The 20286-nt window shown below is 48.6% G+C and overlaps 2 protein-coding genes across 2 annotated transcripts; one reads left to right on the top strand and one right to left on the bottom strand.

Moving 5' to 3' along the window:
- Positions 1-5161: 5161 nt before the first annotated feature.
- Positions 5162-6548, top strand: KHDC3L (KH domain containing 3 like, subcortical maternal complex member). The gene is made up of 3 exons (XM_060114556.1): positions 5162-5330; positions 5483-5662; positions 5929-6548. The coding sequence occupies exons 1-3, from the start codon at positions 5162-5164 to the stop codon at positions 6546-6548; spliced, it is 969 nt and encodes a 322-aa protein (XP_059970539.1).
- Positions 6549-16295: 9747 nt separating this feature from the next.
- On the bottom strand, positions 16296-17244 carry OOEP (oocyte expressed protein). Its single transcript, XM_060115349.1, has 3 exons — positions 17082-17244; positions 16711-16890; positions 16296-16375 (listed from the first exon to the last, which is right to left on the bottom strand). Exons 1-3 carry the CDS (start codon positions 17242-17244, stop codon positions 16296-16298), a joined length of 423 nt encoding a protein of 140 aa, XP_059971332.1.
- Positions 17245-20286: the final 3042 nt, after the last annotated feature.

The raw sequence follows: 20286 nt of genomic DNA on the forward strand, positions 1-20286 counted from the left end.
CGAGTCCCTGCCTTCCCCGTTCCAAAGGAGGGCGTGTCTTTCCTTGGCCTAAGGGAGCCGGACCCCGGGACTTCACTGCAGGGCGACCCCTGCAACTTCAGGGATCTGAGGAGTCACTCCAGCCACTTAACAAAGAGGAAAATGAGATTCCGATATTCATTTTCTTCCAGGGTCCTGATGAGGGCTCTGAAGTGCCCCACGGTTCACGTTCCTTGAAGCCCCTGAGTCTGGAACTTTGGAATCTACCCGGATTTCGAAGCTCACGTGGCCTAAACTATGTGGTCCGGCCTTCAGGCCCTAAACAAACTTGTTTTATTCATTTAAAAACCAGATTACTTTAAACACTGTACTAGATCTACCCGATTGGGGGGGGGTGTTTCAATATTTAGGGCTTCACAGACAGAGATGAAGCTGGCTTTTCCCAAGATCATGTTCTGATAACATCTAATGTCCCCTCAGCAGCCTTCATGGCCACTTATTAGGGCAGACCTCTTCACCTGCAATCAAAACCTGTGGGTTGGTTGTTCTTTTGCAGCCACCAGTGTAAGCAATTCAGATAATAATCAGTGGCTAACTATCAAAGAAAGGTTATTAACTGGATATTGAAGAGTTCTGGAAAGCCTAGCCCATAGATTACGAATGACAAAGAAGAAAATATTCCTTCACAATAGCGACTTGGAGGGCAGATGCCACCTTAACCAAAGCCCACAATTAGCATCACCAACAATGGGACCAATGGACTACTGGTTTGTCAAAGCCATGAAAACAAAAAAGCAGAAGATCATCTTATTAATAAAGAGACAAGCAAGTGCTATGCATGATTCAAACCCTGAATCAAAGACAGAGAAAGAACATTTCAGGACAGTGGAGGAAATATTAACATGGACTACACTGTAAAATAGTATTTAACTATGTTCTATAATATACAATTTCTAGAGTGTGGTGCCTTTATCACATAAGAAAAGGTCCTTGTTCTAACAAGAAACATGTTGAAATATGTAAAGTGTTGATATCTCCAGTTCACTTACAAATAGTTCAGCACCCCACAAAAATGAACCCCCCAAATTATATATAAATAGAGAGAGCGAGAGAGAGGGAGGGAGGGAATCAGTGTGACAAATATCAACAGTTGGTTCTCAGTGAAGGATACACAGAATTCTTTCTACTCTTCCGGAGTTCTCAATTTCAATGAAAGGGAACTAAAGTACTAATGTGTCAGGCAGCTAATAAAAAGTAACTCTTCTGAGGGAAAAACAAAGTGTAAACCATCCCCTAGTGAGGACTTCCTTTATCATGGTTTCTAAATACCCCCACCCCCCATATACACACCATTTCTTTGGCTGGAAGTTCAACATGGTATTTATTTATTTATTTTTGGCTGTCTTGGGTCTTCATTGCTGTACACGGGCTTTCTCTAGTTATGGCAAGCCAGAGCTACTCTTCCTTGCTTCTCGTTGCGGTGGCTTCTCCTGTTGCGGAGCACGGGCTCTAGGCGTGTGGGCTTCAGTAGTTGTGGCGCACGGGCTCTAGAGCACAGGCTCAGTAGTTGTGATGCACGGGCTTAGCTGCTTGGCAGCATGCGGAATCTTCCCAGACCACAGATCGAACCCATGTCCCCTGCACTGGAAGGCAGATTCTTAACCACTGCACCATCAAGGAAGTCCCTCAATATGGTATTTAAAGAAGCAGATAGATGAGCACAGGATTGCGTCCAACTTAAGAGTATTAGAGAGGAGCCTGCGTAATTATACACACTTATTTCAAACTTGTAACACGGTACAAACTTATACAATAAACAACCGGGACTTAAATTACAGACTCAAAAAGTATGACTATCAAACAAATTTGTATACTGATGACTAACATCCTTTCTAAGGAGTTTGTGTACGCTTAGAATCAGCACAGGTGTGGCACATCAGCAGTTTATAGGCACCCATTTCCCCACTCCTATCAAGGATTCTCAGCTGTTTGCCTTGCCACTGGGAGAAGTGACTCTGGATTGATTTTTCATTAACAGATGTTGAACCTAGAAGTGCAGATTCAAATTGCTGGTAGGAGAGTAGTGGGATTTACTAAGGGGAGTTAGATTCCCCCTCCCTGAGCCCTCCTCAAAAAGGTGCCACCAACTCCTTCCTGCGTGGGGGATAGGGATTCCTATCTTAATTTTTTTTTTTATCCCCAGGAAGCAGTTGTTTCTGTGTCTCCAGGCCCACCTTTAGCTTCCGAGCCTGGCTCTGTGAGTACACATGAGACGAAACCACTTAAAATTCACTCTCAATCCCAAATATTACCTGCCAGCAGCTTCTCATTTGAAGCAGGTGGGAACCTCAGGTTCAGCCAGAGGGAGGGGATGCTCCCTCTCTCCCACTCTGAGTACATAGACTGCTGGGCAGGGAACATGGAAAGTGGGCAGTTGGCAGGGAGCTCACGATGTCCCCCCACCACGGAACTCAGAGGTCAGGCAGGTACGTGCCAGGTGCACTGAACCAGAGGTAGCCAGGGCTCTTCCTCTGGGCCTTCTGGAAAACTCAGGGCACCTCCTGGTCAGCCACACCTGGAGTTCCAGCCATCCGTACCCCTTGGCGTGTCAGTGTGAGCCCGAGGGGACCCCCGAGCACATGGCTGGGCACGGTCCCCAGAGGGTCACGCCTTGCAGCCCGAGGACACACAGCGGCCTTTCATCTGGACCATCACTCGGGAACTGACCCAGGGCCCCTGGGGCAGGGCCAAACTGAGAGAAGTCTGCAGAATCCCGCGGACGCTGCCACAGTAAAGGCAGTACCGGCAACGCCCATTCCTCCCTCCTCTTTCTGAGGAAAAGGCCAGCGACCCTCCGCCCTGCCACGGGCGCGGGATTTTACCAGAGTTTCCCGGAAGTGCTCCCCCAGGCCCAGAGCAGTCACCGCAGCCCAGACCCCCATGAGCAGTCTGTCTTCCCCCTCCTTCGCCCCTGTGCGAAGATTCTAGACCATCACTGGGTCTGATCCAAGGTTTGCGCGCGGGGAGCGGGCACGACCCCCACGAGCTTAGCGCTTGGGTCTGGAAACACAGCCACCGCCGGCACCCGGGGCGGCTTCTCCAGTCTCCGGACGCGACTCGCCCGGCGCCTGCACCTCGCCTCCCGAGAACCCAGCACCGGGAACGCCCAGGCCTCCAGCGCCCGGTTCCCGCGACGCACGTCCGGGGACGTGCTTCCCGGCTCCGGCTCTGGCTCCGGAGCTCCCGAAGACTGCGGCAGTGCCCGAGCCGAGAGTCCGGGGGAGACGGAGCGGCGGGGCCGGGGGTGGAGGAGCTCCGGAAGCGGCTGTGAGGGCGCCTGCGGCCGGAACCTGCGGACCCTTGGCCCGCGCCTTTCCTTCCACGGGCGCCGAGGATCGCGACCTCGCGTCGCCCAGCGCGTGGGGCACTGCCGAGTCCAGGAGTCCCCGGTTCCCCCTCGGAGGAGAGGAGAGCGGGCGCGGAGCCGCGCCCCGCAAAGCGCCGTCGCAGGGAGGGTGGCGAGTGGGGGTCACGCCGGGCGGAGTGGAGCCCGCAAGCCCGGCCCTAAGCGCAGCGCAGACTCCAGCAAGGACGGCGACCAGGGACTCAGGCGCGAGGCCCACCGCCTGGAAAGTCCCCGGCCCGACTCGCTCCGAAGACGGGCCCAGGCAGCGACACCCCGACGTGCGTCCCCGGGGGCCCCGCGAGCCTGCGGGCTCCGGCCACCACCCGCGCCTGCCAGGCCTCCGCGGCAGTGGGAGCCCGGGAGGCCGACGCACTCTTCTATTTCCACTTGCTCCGCCTCGGCTTCGGCCACGTGCAGGCCACGGTGGTCGGAAAGGGTGCGCTCTTTCCACGGGGCTCTGGGGACCCCAAGGGCCGATGAGCGAGCCTGGCGCTCAGTCTCAGCGCGACCCCGCCCTTCCTGGAGGCCTAGCCAGGCAGCTGATCTCAGGCTGGCTTAGGGCCAAGAGCAATGAGCAGGGACACTCACTGAGCCACCCTCTGCCACAGGCCGCTCGCGGCCGCTTCCAGCCCTGCACGACTGTCGGGACTTCCCATTTCTTAGGTCTCAGTGTAACCCGCGAGGGAGGGGGCACAGTGCGTCTGAATCCTGAAGCCTGAGGGAGGGGACGACCTGAGGGAGAGTATAGTGAGAACTCTCCAGTAGAATATGTCGAACTCTGTATCTTATTTACAAACGATATTAAGTTGCTTCTATTACGGCTCTATCTGTGATACTCAGTCCAAATTTACTATCCGATTTTGCTGGCTTCCATTTATCTACTGCCCTGAACAAATCAGAATAAACCATTAGGCTCATTAAACATATTTGAGAGTGCTTCCTTTATAGATAAAAGGACACAGAAAGAATTAGAGATAAAAGGACAGGAGAATTTTTAATACTCTGGGCAGCAGTTAATAGGCAATGCTTTCAGCTGGACAGAAAAATCAAGAAATGGAGCTATGATCGTGTTAGTTTCAAGGGATTTCCCTCTGGGGTGCAAACCACACGGACCAGGCGCTGTTGGGTGTGCGCAGCCGTCTCTAACAGGCTAAGGCCGAAGCGGGAAATGCAGTGGCCTCTGGGGAGGGTGCTCAGTGGTCAGGGTCCAGGAGGAAGTGGGGAGGAGCTTACTTTGGCCTCCGAATACCTTTTTCTGCTCCTTGAGCGTTTGTTTTTCCGACGTACTTAATTAGATTTTCCATTAAAGTTTATTCCAACCCCTCGGGAACGCTCAACTGGTCCCATTAGAACTGTCTGAAAGGCACCCGGGTCTCTGCAAATACCGATTCGCTCCTCTGAAAGCTGTCGGCCCGACGTTGGATCTTCCCTTCGTCTCCGGTGCTGTCCTGGCCGCCCAGCGTCCACAGTTAAGGCTTCCGCAGCTTCCCGGTTGTGGCCTCCAGGCTGGCGCGCGGGGAAGCGGTAGGATCCAGATGCTACCGCCCAGCGAGAGCGCCCTGGGCGCGCGCCCCAGCGCAGCTGCGCCTTCCGGGGAAGAAGCCCTAGCTGCGGGCTTCGGAGGCGAGACCTGGAGTCCAATGAGGAGGGAGCGGGTGGGGGAGGGGCTTGCCGAAAGCCCTGGATATAAGGCCGGGGGGCCCTTGCGGCGGCGGGTCTGACGCGCGGCAGGCGGTTGGCAGAGGACCCACGGGCCCCTGCGAGGCTCGCCGCGGCATGGCCGCCCCCAAGCGGTTTCCCACGCTCGTTCAGCTGGAGCAGCGAGAAGGGACGCTCTTCGAGGTGCTCGGTAACCTCACCAAGCGGCCCTACTGGTTTCACTCCGAGTACCTGAAGAGTCCGAGGGCAATTCACCTGGAGGCCTGGCTGGTGGAAGCAATCTTCGGTGAGCGGGCCCGAGCGGTGAGGCCGAGGCCGCCCCTCACCGCAGGCTGGCCGCGCCCAGGCAGCTTCTTCGCGGCTCTGGCTCGCATGCGGGCCCCCCGCTGCCTCCCTTCCCAGGCCCCACTGCTCAGGACCTCGTTGCTTCCTGCGCAGGCCTGGGCGGAGAGCACATCCCGCATGTCGAGTGTGTGTCGCAGACCCTGCTTCACGTTAATCAGTGGGACCCGGACGGCGAGGCTGAGATCTTGATATTTGGACGGCCTTATTACCAGAAGGATGTATACACGATGATCATGAACTTGGCCGACTATCACCGCCAACTCCGGGCGCAAAGTACGGGGCCGGGAACAATGAAAGGTACCCTAGGCAGGCCCCGGGTTCCTTGGGAGGGATTCTGTTGCGTCCTGGCTGTGCCGGGGCAGCGGTCTCATCCTCTTAATTCGACTGGAAGAGGGTTTCCTCTTTGCAAGGGATCCAGAGGAGCAAATTGACCTCGTTCTCTGATTCCGGGCTCCCACCCCTGCAGCCCGAAGGGGTAACTCCTATGTGGAGAGTATGTGGGACACAGGTGCGACCTCCTCTCGTTGTTCTTCTTCCAGGTTCTGAGAAGCCTCCTGCCCGGGAGGCGGCGACCCAGCGGTCCCCCAGTGCAGTCCGACAGGCGGCGACCCATCTGTGCCCCAGCGAAGCCCGGGAGGCCGGGACCCAGCGGTCCCCCTGCGCGGTCCGACAGGCGGCCACCCAGCGGTCCCCCGGCACAGCCCGGGAGGCGGCCACCCAGCGGTCCCCCGGCGCAGCCCGGGAGGCGGCCACCCAGCGGTCCCCCGGCGCTGCCCGGGAGGCGGCGACCCAGCGGTCCCCCGGCGCAGCCCGGGAGGCGGCGACCCAGCGGTCCCCCGGCGCAGCCCGGGAGGCGGCCACCCAGCGGTCCCCCGGCGCTGCCCGGGAGGCGGCGACCCAGCGGTCCCCCGGCGCAGCCCGGGAGGCGGCGACCCAGCGGTCCCCCGGCGCAGCCCGGGAGGCGGCGACCCAGCGGTCCCCCGGCGCAGCCCGGGAGGCGGCGACCCAGCGGTCCCCCGGCGCAGCCCGGGAGGCGGCCACCCAGCGGTCCCCCGGCGCAGCCCGGGAGGCGGCCACCCAGCGGTCCCCCGGCGCAGCCCGGGAGGCGGCCACCCAGAGCTTCCCCGAAGCTATCCAGGGTCCGGTTACCAGGTTCTGAACGCGTTTCGGGCCCAGGAGCAAGAGAGCCAGGCAAGGTCAAAGTGGAAGCCCCTCCTGGAACCCTATGCTGCTGCAGAAGCTGAGAAAATAATGGTGTGTGTTGTTCTTGGTTTCCCCGCTTCCCGCCACTCCCTGTTAAATGTTTGCAAACACGAATCTAAAGAGTTCTAATAAAGCATCGAATTTCCCTAACGTCTGTTAATTGGCAGGGGGAAGGGGAGAGATAGGCACGTCCCTCCAGCAGTCACTATCTGCTCCAGGTGGCTTTCTACCCAGAGGCAGGTGAGAGCTTTTGGCTTTCTAGCCGCCCGGGGCTGCAGTCTCTCGCGCCTCGGGCAGGTGCTTCCCCTGTGCTCCTTCACCATGCGCATCTGGCTTTGCAAGGTGAGGGACCTCTCGGGCCGTCGAGTCTGTCCTCATGGGAAACCTTTCCAAGCCTGAGATATTTCTACTCAGAGACAAGGGATGCGAAAACTTGGTTTCAACGGGCCTCACGGGTGGGCGTATCATAGCGCTGCAAGCAGAGACTTCCCAGCTCAGGCAACTGCTGGCGACTAGGGGCAAACTGAAATGGCCAGGACAGCGCAGCCGTCGTCTCCAAGTCCTGCCCGGGTCACTCGACCTCCAGTGATGTTTGAAGCCAGTGAGACGCAAGCAGTGCTGGTGACACTTGCCTGCTAACTAGTAACCGCAGCAGTGGGGAGCCCTCCTTGTCACTGTTCAAAATTGAAATATATTTGACATATAATACAGTGTAAATTAAGATGTACAACATGTTAACGTTATACACTCACATGTTGTACTCTGAGTACCACCGTAGAGAGAAGTAGTATCTCTATCAGTTTGGCTTCCTGTTCCTGGCTGCTGGCTGGGACGCTGGTGCCCTGGCTAGAAGTAAACTGTTAACAGCTGGGTGTTAGGATTGTTTTAAAATAGTACAAGTCAATTTAGTGCTATGAAAATTTTCATTTTAAAAATCCAAGGAAACCTAATTTTAAAGAGCAGGGAGTGGTATGTCTATTGTAGACCCTTTGGTCACCAGTAATGATCACTCCAATTTTGAATAAGCCTTTAGTTTATAACAAGGGAAATATAAAGATGCAAAGCTGAATTTACAAATAGCCTATTAACTATTTTCAGAAGAGGCAAGGCTGAGTGAACCTTAAACATTTAGACTCAATCAATGCAGACTCAAAGTTTCAACTGAGGCTAAATCAGAGTAGAATTAAGACTCAATCTTGATTTTTCCCCCCTCTAAGTAGCACCCACAAGACCAGAACATCAAATTCTGTCCTTTACAAGAAAGATTACTGAATAGCAGGTAGCAAGCCAATGGAACATTTAGGAATCTCTGTGACTGTCCTGAAACTAGGTTTAAAATACCCTACATATACACATATAGACATGTCTGAGATGATCTTATGAAAGAAAATGGTAAGATACAGTAAACATCCTTGGTTGGAGATGAGCCAATGAAAGGAGACTGAACTTTAAATAAAAGCATTTAGATGTGATGGCACTTAGGTAAAATTCCTTATGCTTATAAAGAGTTGATCTAAAAAAAAAAAAAAAAAAAAAAACCTTACTAGTTTCCTCTCCAAGCAGGGCATGGACCAGTGACATCCAAGTTTTCACCCAGATCAAAGTCCCCAGACCTTCCTATCTGCCATTTCAAGCTTACTGTCTTACGGAAGTAACAGTTTAACTTGCACCTTTACGTAATTGTATACACCTTTTTTTCCCTTCTTCTAGCAGCTTGATTTTTCTCAGGATGGGTACAGTTTGATTTAGCCCTTCCCTTAGTGGTTGACTAGTTTGTTTCTCCAATTACTCAATTACGAACTTCTGTCTTGAATTTCTACGTGCATCCTTGAGTCCACACTGGAATATTTCCCTAAGAGAACTTCCTAGAAGCGGAACTGCTAGTTAAAGAATGAGCGCCTTTCAGATTTTATATTGCCAAACTGCCCTACAAAATCGTCATACCAATTATCTTCGTACTACATGGTACAAAAGCTACTTTCACTATACTCACCCAAACTCAAGATTAGCGATCTATTTTATGTCCATGTGTATCATTTTTTCTATTTTTTTCTATCTACCCCACTGTTTTAACTATGTATCTTTATACAATGTTTTAATATCTGAGAGGGCTAACCTACTCACTGTTCAATTGTCAGACTTGCAATTTATTAAAATGCATACAAAACTAGTTGAGGGAAAGGTGTATAGAGATGGCTTCCCAAAATATTGATTTTATTCTATTAAGGTATGCTGTAGTGCTCATTTTATTCCTTAAACGACATGTATACTATATATACAGAAGAATGTATTTTACCCATTAAAAGAAGATGGAGTTTAGATAGGAAGATTCTGTTTGGAAACTGAGGCCCAAGGCCGTCCATGGAAGTTGTCAAGGAACGAAGGCAAAAACTACAGAAGTCTCCTATGGAAAAGACACACGCTTCCCAATGTTCATACCAGCACTATTTACAGTAGCCAAGATATGGAAGCAACCTAAGTGTCCATCAACAGAAGAATGGATAAAGAAGGTGTGGTGTGTGTGTGTGTGTGTGTGTGTGTATATATATATATATATATATGTATGTATATATGTGTGTGTATATATATATGTATACACACAATGATATATTACTTGGCCATAAGAATGAAATTCTGCCATTTGCAACAATGTGGATGGACCTAGAGAGTATTATGCTTAGTGAAATAGGTCAGAGAAAAACAAATACTGTTATCATTTATATGTAGACTCTAAAAAATAAAACAAACGAATGTATATAACAAAACAGAAACAGACTCACAGAGAACAAACTAGTGGTTACCAGTTGGGACAAGGCAGTGGGAGGGGCAAGATAGGGGGATGGGATTAAGGGATACAAACTACTATGTATAAAATTGATAAGCGGGCTTCCTGGGCTTCCCTGGAGGCGAAGTGGTTCAGAACACGCCCGCCAGTGTAGTGAACACAGGCTCGAGCCCTGGTCTGGGAAGATCCCACATGCCGCGGAGCAACTAAGCTCGTGCTCCACAACTACTGAGCCTGCGCTCTAGAGCCCGCGAGCCACTACTACTGAGCCCACATGCCACAGCCACTGAAGCCCGTGCGCCTAGAGCCCGTGCTCCACAACGAGAGAAGCCATGACAATGAGAAACCCGCACACTGCAACGAAGAGTAGCCCCCGCTCACCGCAACTAGAGAAAGCCCAGGCACAGCAACAAAGACCCAACACAGCCAAAAATAAATAAATAAATTTATTTTTTAAAAATTGATAAGCAGGGCTTCCCTGGTGGTGCAGTGGTTGAGAGTCTGCCTGCCAATGCAGGGGACATGGGTTCGAGCCCTGGTCTGGGAAGATCCCACATGCCGCAGAGCAGCTGGGCCCGTGAGCCACAACTACTGAGCCTGCGCGTCTGGAGCCCGTGCTCCGCAACAAGAGTGGCCCCCGCTTGCCACAACTAGAGAAAGCCCTCGCGCAGAAACGAAGACCCAACACAGCCAAAAATAAATAAATAATTAATTAATTTAAAAAAAATTGATAAGCAATAAGGATCTCTTGTGCAGCACAGAGAAATATAGCCGTTATTTCGTAATAACTTTAAATGGAGTATAAGCTATAAAAATACTGAATCACTATGTTGTACACCTGAAACTAATAATAATATTATAAATAACTCTACTTCAATTTTTTAAAGTTAAAAAAAACTAAAGAATTCTGGGAACAGTGACTCTTATTTGTACATTTTTGCAGGTAAAATGTTTGAGGGCTAGTAAAGAGGTCAGCCTGAACAGTGTTTTTTTTTAGTTTATTTATTTCTTATTTATTTATTTTTGGCCGCGTTGGGTCTTTGTTGCTGCGCGAGGGCTTTCTCTAGTTGTGCGAGCAGGGGCTACTCTTCATTGCGGTGCGCGGGCTTCTCATTGCGGAGGTTTCTCTTGTTGAGGAGCATGGGCTCTAGGCGCACAGGCTGCAGTACTCGCACCACGTGGGCTTCAGTAGTTGTGTCTCGTGGGCTCTAGAGCGCAGGCTCAGTAGTTGTGGCGCACAGGCTTAGTTGCTCCGCGGCACGTGGGATCTTCCCAGACCAGGGCTCAAACCCGTGTCCCCTGCATTGGCAGGCGGATTCTTAACCACTGCGCCACCAGGGAAGCCCCAGTCTGAACAGTTTTTGAGTAGGCTGAGTAGAGGCACCCAAGAAGAAGGTTCACTGTTGACAGCAAAACGTCTGGGCTCAGCTGTGGAGCACACGCTGATAGTCTGCCCCGGGTCCTCCTGCTGCTCCACTGTAGTTACACCAGGTTGGCACTATTTCCCTCATCAGAATTTCTCAACTCCACACTTCTAATCAACACAAGGCCTTTTACAATATCACTAAGAGTGGGGAAAAAACAAAACAAACCATGTGGCTCCTGATGTGATGCTCTGAGAAAGACACAATATGATTTACCCAGTATTTTTGCCAAAAATATATAACCTAGATCTAACCATGAGGAAACATCAAAAAACAAGAGCAGGATTTGTAAGCAAGAAAGAAGACCGCAGGCAGTTTGAGAAGAGCAAATCCTGTCTACACGTTTTGGGGGCAGGGTAAACTGGTTAGCAGCAAATAATTTAGTGTGGACAGTGTCTTTGAGTGTGCTCACTAAAGGTATCAAAGAATACAATTTCAGCTGTTTATGGGTTCTCTGGAAATCTTGGGAACACAGCTGTGGAGCATAAGTGACAGGCTATTTCTGTTATGTCCACCTGCATACTTCAGTTTAGTTAATACACATCTGCCCTATTTACCTCATCAGAATTTTTTACTAGACCCTAGTTAAAACCTTATTATAGAACTTCCCTGGTGGTGCAGTGGTTAAGAATCCACCTGCCAATGCCGGGGACACAGGCTCAAGCCCTGGTCCAGGAAGATCCCACGTGCCGCGGAGCAACGAAGCCCATGCGCCACAACTACTGAGCCTACGTGCCTAGAGCCTGTGCTCCACAACAAGTCACTAAAATAAGAAGCCCGTGCACGACAATAAAGAGTAGACCCGGGGCCTCCCTGGTGGCGCAAGTGGTTGAGAGTCCGCCTGCCGATGCAGGGGATACGGGTTCGTGCCCCGGTCTGGGAGGATCCCATATGCCGCGGAGCGGCTGGGCCCGTGAGCCATGGCCGCTGAGCCTGCGCGTCCGGAGCCTGCGCGTCCGGAGCCTGTGCTCCGCAACGGGGGAGGCCACAACAGTGAGAGGCCCGCATACCGCAAAAAAAAAAAAAAAGAGTAGACACTGCTCGCTACAAATGGAGAAAGCCCGCACGCAGCAACAAAGACCTAACGCAGCCAAAAACAAATAAAATAAATAAATTTATTTTAAAAAACCAACCCCCCCCCCGAAAACCTTATTATAGCCTTCTCGGGTCCCTCTGAAGCACATGTAAAATCAGACTTTAAGGACGCTCATCCTACAGCCTCAGCCCCTAAAAACTGGTTGTGACTATAACTGGAATTGCACTGAGTTCTGGGAACAACAGACCACAAATAGGCAACACTTGACTTTTCTATCTAAGAACATAGTGTCTCCACTTATTCAACTGTTTTTCCTTCCTCCTTCCCTCCTTTTCACTAATCTGAAGCAGAATGTAATGAGTTAGATTTTTATAATCCCTAAGGCAAAACAAAGGGGAAGAAAATCACTTTAAAAGTGTACACAGGGACTTCCCTGGTGGCACAGTGGATAAGAATCCACCCACCAACGCAGGGGACATGGGCTCGAGCCCTGGTCCGGGAAGATCCCACATGCCGCAGAGCAACTAAGCCCATGTGCCACAACTATTAAGCCTGTGCTCTAGAGCCCATGCTCCACAAGAGAAGCCCCCGCAATGAGAAGCCCACACTCTGCAACTAAGAGAAGCCCACGCTCTGCAACTAAGAGTAGCCCCCGCTCACCATAACTAGAGAAAGCCCATGCACAGCAACGAAGACCCAACACAGTCAAAAATAAATAACATTAAATCTTAAAAAAAAAGTGTATATAAAAATTTATCTAACATAAAATGGAAGAAAAAAACAAAAGACATGATAGGAAACAAAGCAAAATGGCAGACAGAAATCCAATCATACTGATGATTACATTAAATTAGAATGCATTAAATCCCCCAATCAAAAAGCAGAGACAGTCCAACTAGATAAAGAAGTCAGATGTAAAAGACTACATTGAATATTATTCTACCTATCTTAAATGTTCAGAAAAGGCAATTTGTGGAGACAGCCAGCAGACTGTCTGCAAACAGGCATAAGGGAACTTTGTGAAGCGATGGAAATGTTCCTAAACTGGTCTCTGCTGATGGTGGCACAACTCTTAAGTTTACTAAAAAAGAAAGCGAACTGTACACTCACAATTTTATATTATGGAACCAATGAAGTGATTACTTTTTAAAAACTGCAGTGCAATAGCACTAATACCTAAATTCTCCAAAATAAAAATCGACTGTTGACAAAGATGTAGAGCAACTCGAAGTCTCATACACTGCTGAAAGTCAACTGGTTCAGTCACCTTAGCAACTTGAACTTATGCACATCCTATAACCCAGCAATTCCAATCCCAGACATATACTCTAGAGAAATGCACATATGCATGCACCAAGTCATGTACAACAATTTTCATAGTACCCCTATTCATTATAAGTCCAAATAGGAAACAATCAAAATGTACATCAACAGGATGGAAAACTAAATTAAGGTTTATTCATACAATGGAACTACAACTGCTGGCAACATGGACAAATCTTAGATTGAGTCCATTTATAGTTAAGTCACAATAGTAGTTATCCTTGGGGAGGATGCAAAAATGGGGGCTTCTGGAGTGCTGGTAATATCTTTTCTTCTCTGGCTGCTGGCTACATGCATGTGTCCCCTTTGTATTGTTTGATGAATCTTTTCACACTGTGGATGTACATGGTCTGGGTATGAATGGAATGCTATACATAAATAAAATGTTTACTAAAATTATAGAGAAATATTTGGAGTAATGGAAAGCTACTTGAAAGGACCATATGAGCAGTGAGATTTTTTGAGTAATTATTTTAATACTTTTTATATTGCCTTATTTAAAAATATTGAGGATATAAGTATGTTTATCATCAGAAAAATCAACAATGCTATTTTTCAGTGTGGTACTAGTAGATACTTCTACCGTAGCAACTTGTTAGGAAAAAAAAATATTGTCTTGGGCTTCCCTAGTGGCACAGTGGTTGAGAGTCCGCCTGCCGATGCAGGGGACACGGGTTCGTGCCCCGGTCCGGGAGGATCCCACATGCCGCAGAGCGGCTGGGCCCATGAGCCATGACCACTGAGCCTGCGTGTCCAGAGCCTGTGCTTCGCAACGGGAGAGGCCACAACAGTGACAGGCCCGTGTACCACAAACAAGCAAACAAACAAACAAAAAAACATTGTCTTGTCCCTCAATAGAATAACAAATACTGTGGAGCCTTAACAAATTAAGTATATTCTAATTCCTCTTACACACACTTACACACACACACACACACACACACACAGAGAATGAGCTGAAATTCAGCTGTGGAGAAAAATAAAAGCACGTGGGAAAGTATATTATAGAGGTAAGATCCTAGAATCAACGTTTTGGTTCAAATCTCACCCACCCCCAAGTCCTAGCTCTGTGATCTCAGCAATTTACTTAGGCTCTAAGAATCCTACTTTGGTGCTTAGCTCAAGGGCCTGGTATGTGATACAAGCTCTTAACAATAAATATATAGCTAATATTACTCCCAAATTCTGAAAGTTAGAATGACAGAGCAACTACCCTTTTTAGATATTAAACGTTGCATGAGTTTGCTAGGGCTACTGTAACAAAATAATTAACTGCGTGGCTTAAACAACAGATATTTATTTTCTAAAAGTTCTGGAGGCTAGAAGTCCAAGATCAAGGTGTCAGCAGGTTTGGTTTCTTCTGAGGCCTCTCTCTTTGGCTTGCAGACGTAGCCCTACTCTTGCTGTGTCCTCACCTGGTCTTTCCTCTGTGTATGCACATACCTGTGTCTGTATTTCCTCTTCTTATTAAAAAAAGTCATACTGGCCCACCCACATGACCTCATTTTACCTTAATTACCTCTTTAAAGACCCTATTTCCAAATACAGTCACATTCTGAGGTACTGGGGGTTAAGACTTCAAGATGCTAACATGTATAGAGGATAGAAAACAGGATCATTTACTAACTTAGTTTTGAATAATTTTTGGAAAACTGGACACATATTAAGCATAATTCTCTTCCTCCAAATGTTGAACAGTCAAAAATAGTCCAATTTTGTAAAAATCCCACCAGGAAAAAACCTGTGGTAATATTCATCAAATTTCTACAAACGGAGAAAAAGTAGGCACTCTAAGCTTAAATGTAAAACGTGAGGATGAGGGGGAAAAATCACACAGAAAACGGTAATTGGTTTAACTACATACAATAAACATTTCTCGTATGCAAAAAATTTGAGAAGCAAAGGGGTGGACAGTATTGGTTGTAACGGACCATTATTTGTTACAAAAGCTTTTACAGATAATAAAAATCCTTATCTTCAGAGTTGAAAGAAGTAATGACAGAAATGAATAAAGAAAAATGTATAAAAGCGTTTAACAGAAATGTGAAGCAGAATAACGTTCAATATCCCTTGTAATCAAAGATTTGTGTATCTGTGTGTTTAAAATCCTTGCAAACGGCTAGAATCCACTACTGCTAAGGGGTGAAGAAACTGCATGAGTTCAATCAACTCCAACTTTGTGTCTAAAGCCACAGAGCTCTTGGCGATCATTCCTCCAAGAATTCTGCTTCCTGAAAGTGGAAGCAGCATGGGATTGGAACTGTTTTGCAGAGATTGGTCATAGCATTGTAAAGGCTAATGGAAAAACAACCCAGCCCATGCAGGACACCTGCTTGGCGAGGGAGGCAGAGGAGACAGCCGGCTGGAAGGCCACCTGCCAATGCACAAGCTGCCCATTACCGTGGCTCTTTCTGGTAAATCACAGCACCAGCAGAATGAATACTGACCACCTCAGCTTGCATGTTGGAATGCCCACCCACGTGCACGGTCAGACTCCACTCCAAGAAAACACATGGGCCCACTGATTGCTACTCAGGGACCAAACACCAGCTTAAAGGTGAGAGGCTCAGAGAAGAAGCGCTGGTATTATCTAACAGCTTGTTAGAAATGCATACTCATGGGCCCAATGTACTGAATCAGAATCAGTGAAAAAGGGGCTAAGAAATTGTGTTTTAGCAAGCTCTCGAGGTGATTCTTACACACATTAAAGTTTTAAAACAAATGATGCAAAAGAAACCCAAAGCAGACTGACCCTGCATTTCTGCCCGCTGTGTGTGAGAGCCTGACTCTGACCATAAAATCATAAAAGGGTTAGTAGTTTCAAAACGATAGAAACTAAGAAAAAAACAAAAATAAACCCACCACCTATCAGCCTCTCACATCAAGATATGAATGAACAGAGTCAATCTTTTATAAATTTGCTTAATTTTGAGTGAGCCAAGATCTTTATGCCATTGGAAAAAAGGAAATTCATTTATTTACTAGAATGGCACTACAAACTCACGTTTGCAGCAAAATAATCAAACCGCTATCCATCGAGATACAGGAAAAAAATAAATGCACAGATTTAAGGATATTTGCTTCTCTTGAACTTTAGTAGTGGAAGGAGGACTGTTCTCATGCCCCGGAGAGCACTTATGCAACAGGACTCTGGGGGACCTGGGGACCTGGTGCCTGGGCCTTCAAGAACTCCTCGAGTTGTTCCATCTTCTCAGCTGGAGAAGGAAAAATGCTCACTGTTTCAAACTGCTCCTTCATGGGGGTGGATGTGTGCTGGCAGTATCGTTTTTCGGGGTGGAAGCTCTGAACCTAGGAGCTGGAAACAGCGGCGCGGCCAAGCTGAGGCTGGCACGGGCAGTGAGGGGCCTGAATGCATCCCATCTCAGCCTACTTTCCCAGCGTCCTGTTTGGACTCCACTCACAAGGGATGCCCAGGGACCACGTGAGGCATACTGGGAGTTTTGGCAAGACGGAGGCTGGGAGGAGACCAGGCACGGCCAGGTGGCTCCCCCGTGGCTCCCTCCCCACGCACGTTTTCCATGCCCCTCACCTCGGGCGCGCTGCTCCCGGTGACTCGACGCCAGGCTCAGGAGCACGCTCTTCACCCGGCGCTGGACAGCTGGCCGCCCGAAGACGGTGATTTCCACCAACTTCCCGGCGTGAACTGCGTCCACCGTCAGCAGGGCCTGGCTCATCCACTCCATTTCCGGAACCACGGCTCGGTCTGGGCCTGAACGCGAAAGGAGAGACTGAGCGGGGCACGGCGAAGGGCAGGAGCTGGCCCGAAGGGGACGGGACGGGCAGGGCAGAAAGCCGGGCACCGCGCATCACACGCGGCCCGCGCGCCCGGAAAGGGCTGCGGAGCGCGGCTCAGCGGCCTCTCCCGACTCGGGGGCCACCACCACGCCCCGGGTCGCGCACCGAAGATCGAGTCGGCCAGCCACGCCTCCAAAGAAAACACCAGCGGGTTCCTTAGCTCCTGCACAGGAAACCACCACGGCCGGGAGCGAATCCGTGGCGGCGGAAGTGGGAACCCCAGCAGCCCGTTCCCCCGGGCCTCGGCGGCGCCCGCGTCGTCGACCATGCTCGAACCGTCAGCCCGCGGGTAAGGGGCAAGCAGCTCTCGCGGGATTTGTGGAGGCGCGAAGTTGGGCCCTTTACGGCTTGCGGCCGGCCCCGCCCCCTCCGGTGCGCCTGTGCCCTGCTCCCGGGCGGCCTCGTGGGCGCTGGCTCCGGGGGTTGCTGCGCTCTTCGTACCGCGAGCCGTGGCGTCGACCCGATTTCTCTTCCGCCTGGAACCCCGGCGGCTCTCGGAGGCGCCGCCCGATCAGGTAACGCCCGGCCCCGAGGCGTCCGGGTTGATGGACGGTGTGGTTGGCTGGAGCGGGGTCCCGTCCAGGCCCGGTCCAGGTTCTAAGGTTCCGCCCGAGGCGGGCCAGGCCGAGGGCGGGCTCGTGGAATCTGCATCTTCTCTTTCATCTCCTGCCTCTGGTTCGTTACCGCTTCAGAATCATTCAAACAAGTGCGTCGTGTTTAAAATACAGACGTCAGACGTGGGCATTCTAGAAACGTAGCAAGTGGAGACAAATCTCGCCTATTTCCAAAATCCTGAGACGACGAGTGTTGATGCACATTTCTTCCCAATGTTCTTAATTTTAGTTAAAAGTTTAAATTGTGAAAGATTTAACACACTTAAAAAAGTTGTATAACAAACACTCATGTACCCCCCCCACCCCCCATTTAACAAGATGTTAATATTTCCCACATTTGCCTCGATCTCTCTCCTTTAAAACAGATGTCAGTGAAGACCTTTCCTTCCCTCCCCGCAGGAAATCATGTCCTGAAGTTGGTGTGTGTCACCCGTGCGTGTTCTTATACTTCTCCTAGTGCATTTCTACGAGTTTGGTAGTTGATTTAGAATAGACAGCGTCTGCTGTACAAACGACTTTGTTCTTACAATTAGTTATGAAGTGTTTGTTTTTTAAATCTTTTTCACGGAAAGTGTCGATCATTTACATAAGGGGGATGGTACTAATGTACTGAATTCCCTCATCTGCATCATCTAGGCCTCAACAGTTGTCTGAGAGGAGATATTGAATCTAACTTCAGTGGATACTTTTATTTCTTCAATTTAATTTAAAAAGTCAACATAATAATACATGCACATTGTAAAAAAAAAGTCTTGAGGATATAAGGTAGTGTATGAAAGTTCTCTCATACATTCTCCCTCAATCTCTTACTAATTCTTTTTCAGTGGTGTATACTGTGAATATCTTTTCAGTTTAAATTGTCTTTTCGCCTTCTTTAAGGTTTCTTTTGATGAATACAATTCTTAATTTTAGTGTAGTCAGAGTTATCAGTCTTTAGGGTAAGTACATTCTGTGTCTTGCTTAAGAAATCCTTTCCTGCCCTGAGGTCTAAAGACATTCACTATACTTTTGAAGTTTCCATCATAACGTTTAAATTCTTAAACCACTTGGGGTTAATTTTTTAAATCGGGCATAATGTAGGGATATGATTTCATCTTTTTATAAATTGATAATTTTTTCCTTGAGCCATTCTCTTCAGGATGCATCCAATTTGAGGCCTCTTCAGATTACAGCCTTGAAAATTTTCAGACTCTTGCATGTAGCATGAGTTAGCCACAAGGCTGGTTTGTGGTAGTTAATCATTAGATCAAGACATACGTGAGAAAAGCAACGTCAAGAAAAGTTCCTTTGGCATTCTCATCTGGATGGCAAAGTTTATTTCTGATTCAGTTTTGTTTTGGAAGTGTAGTCATATGGGGTCTTACGCAGAGACCCCATATTAAGTTTCCTACACATGGCAAGCCTTGAGTTTTATTAGCTGACCCATGCCAGCTTCAAAACGGAATTGTAAGGTTTTTAGGCTTTAGCAGAATCTACCAAGATGCATCAGTTTTGTCACTCTGTACCTGCAAGGCTTCCTGCCTTGACTCTGATTGGTGGGACAGAGCCATGATCTGAAGACTGGCTCCAGCATTTTCTAGCTGTGTGACCGAATGCAAGTTATTTAAACTTTCTGCACCCCATATAAATTTTAAAAATACTAGCAAGAAGACTTCCAGGGGATCGCTTGCTTTCATTTTATCTGCTTAGCCCTCGAAGAACCAGTCTTGAGGGTATTTGGGTTCAGTCAATAGTATATGAGTGAACTGGTTTTGTAATTTCTCATTGAGAATCTGTTCTTCATCACTTCACTTCTTGTAATCTTCAGTTCCTAAGATGACACCTTTATACAATGAAAAATGTTACAAAGCACAGTGAACCCAGTTTTTTTCTACCAAAGAATAACATCAAAATGTACGTCACAGGGCTTCCCTGGTGGCGCAGTGGTTGAGTCCGCCTGCCAATGCAGGGGACACGGGTTCGTGCCCCGGTCCGTGAAGATCCCACATGCCGCGGAGCGGCTGAGCCCGTGAGCCACGGCCGCTGAGCCTGCATGTCTGGAGCCTGTGCTCCGCGACGGGAGAGGCCACAGCAGTGAGAGGCCCATGTAACGCAAAAATAAATAAATAAATAGATAGATAGATAGATAAATAGTTAGTTAGTTAGTTAGTTAGTTAGTTCAAAAATTCAAAAAAAGAAGAAATAGCCAAATTGAATAGGCCTACATTTATTAAATAAATTAAATCAATAATTAATAGCTGTGAAACAGAAAGCACCAGGTCCAGATGTGTTCACTGATGCATTCTAACACATAGTTAAGAAAGAAATTATACTAACTTTGTACAATATCTTCCAGAAAACAGAACAAGAGGGAGAACTTCCTAACTCATTCTGTGAGACCAGCATGGCCCTAATACCAAAACCAGACAAAGACATTGCCAGAAAGGTACAGAGCCATTTCTTGTGAACATAGATGCAAATACCCTCAACAAAATATTAGCAAATCTAATCCAACAAAACTTCTTTTTAAAGATCATTAATACAACCCACTTCAGAGTAAGGATTAGAGAAAGGAGACTAAATACATAAAACATTAATCTTTTTATGTGTTTCCTGGGTGCTGCAATAACATTGTAATCCGATTAAGTCCAGGGTTTATTGCATTAAGAGTTATAGTTAATTCCATGTTAACCCATTCAACCCAGGATGGACCATGA

Source organism: Mesoplodon densirostris, chromosome 12 (genome assembly GCF_025265405.1).
Source record: "Mesoplodon densirostris isolate mMesDen1 chromosome 12, mMesDen1 primary haplotype, whole genome shotgun sequence".
Lineage (NCBI taxonomy): Eukaryota > Metazoa > Chordata > Mammalia > Artiodactyla > Ziphiidae > Mesoplodon > Mesoplodon densirostris.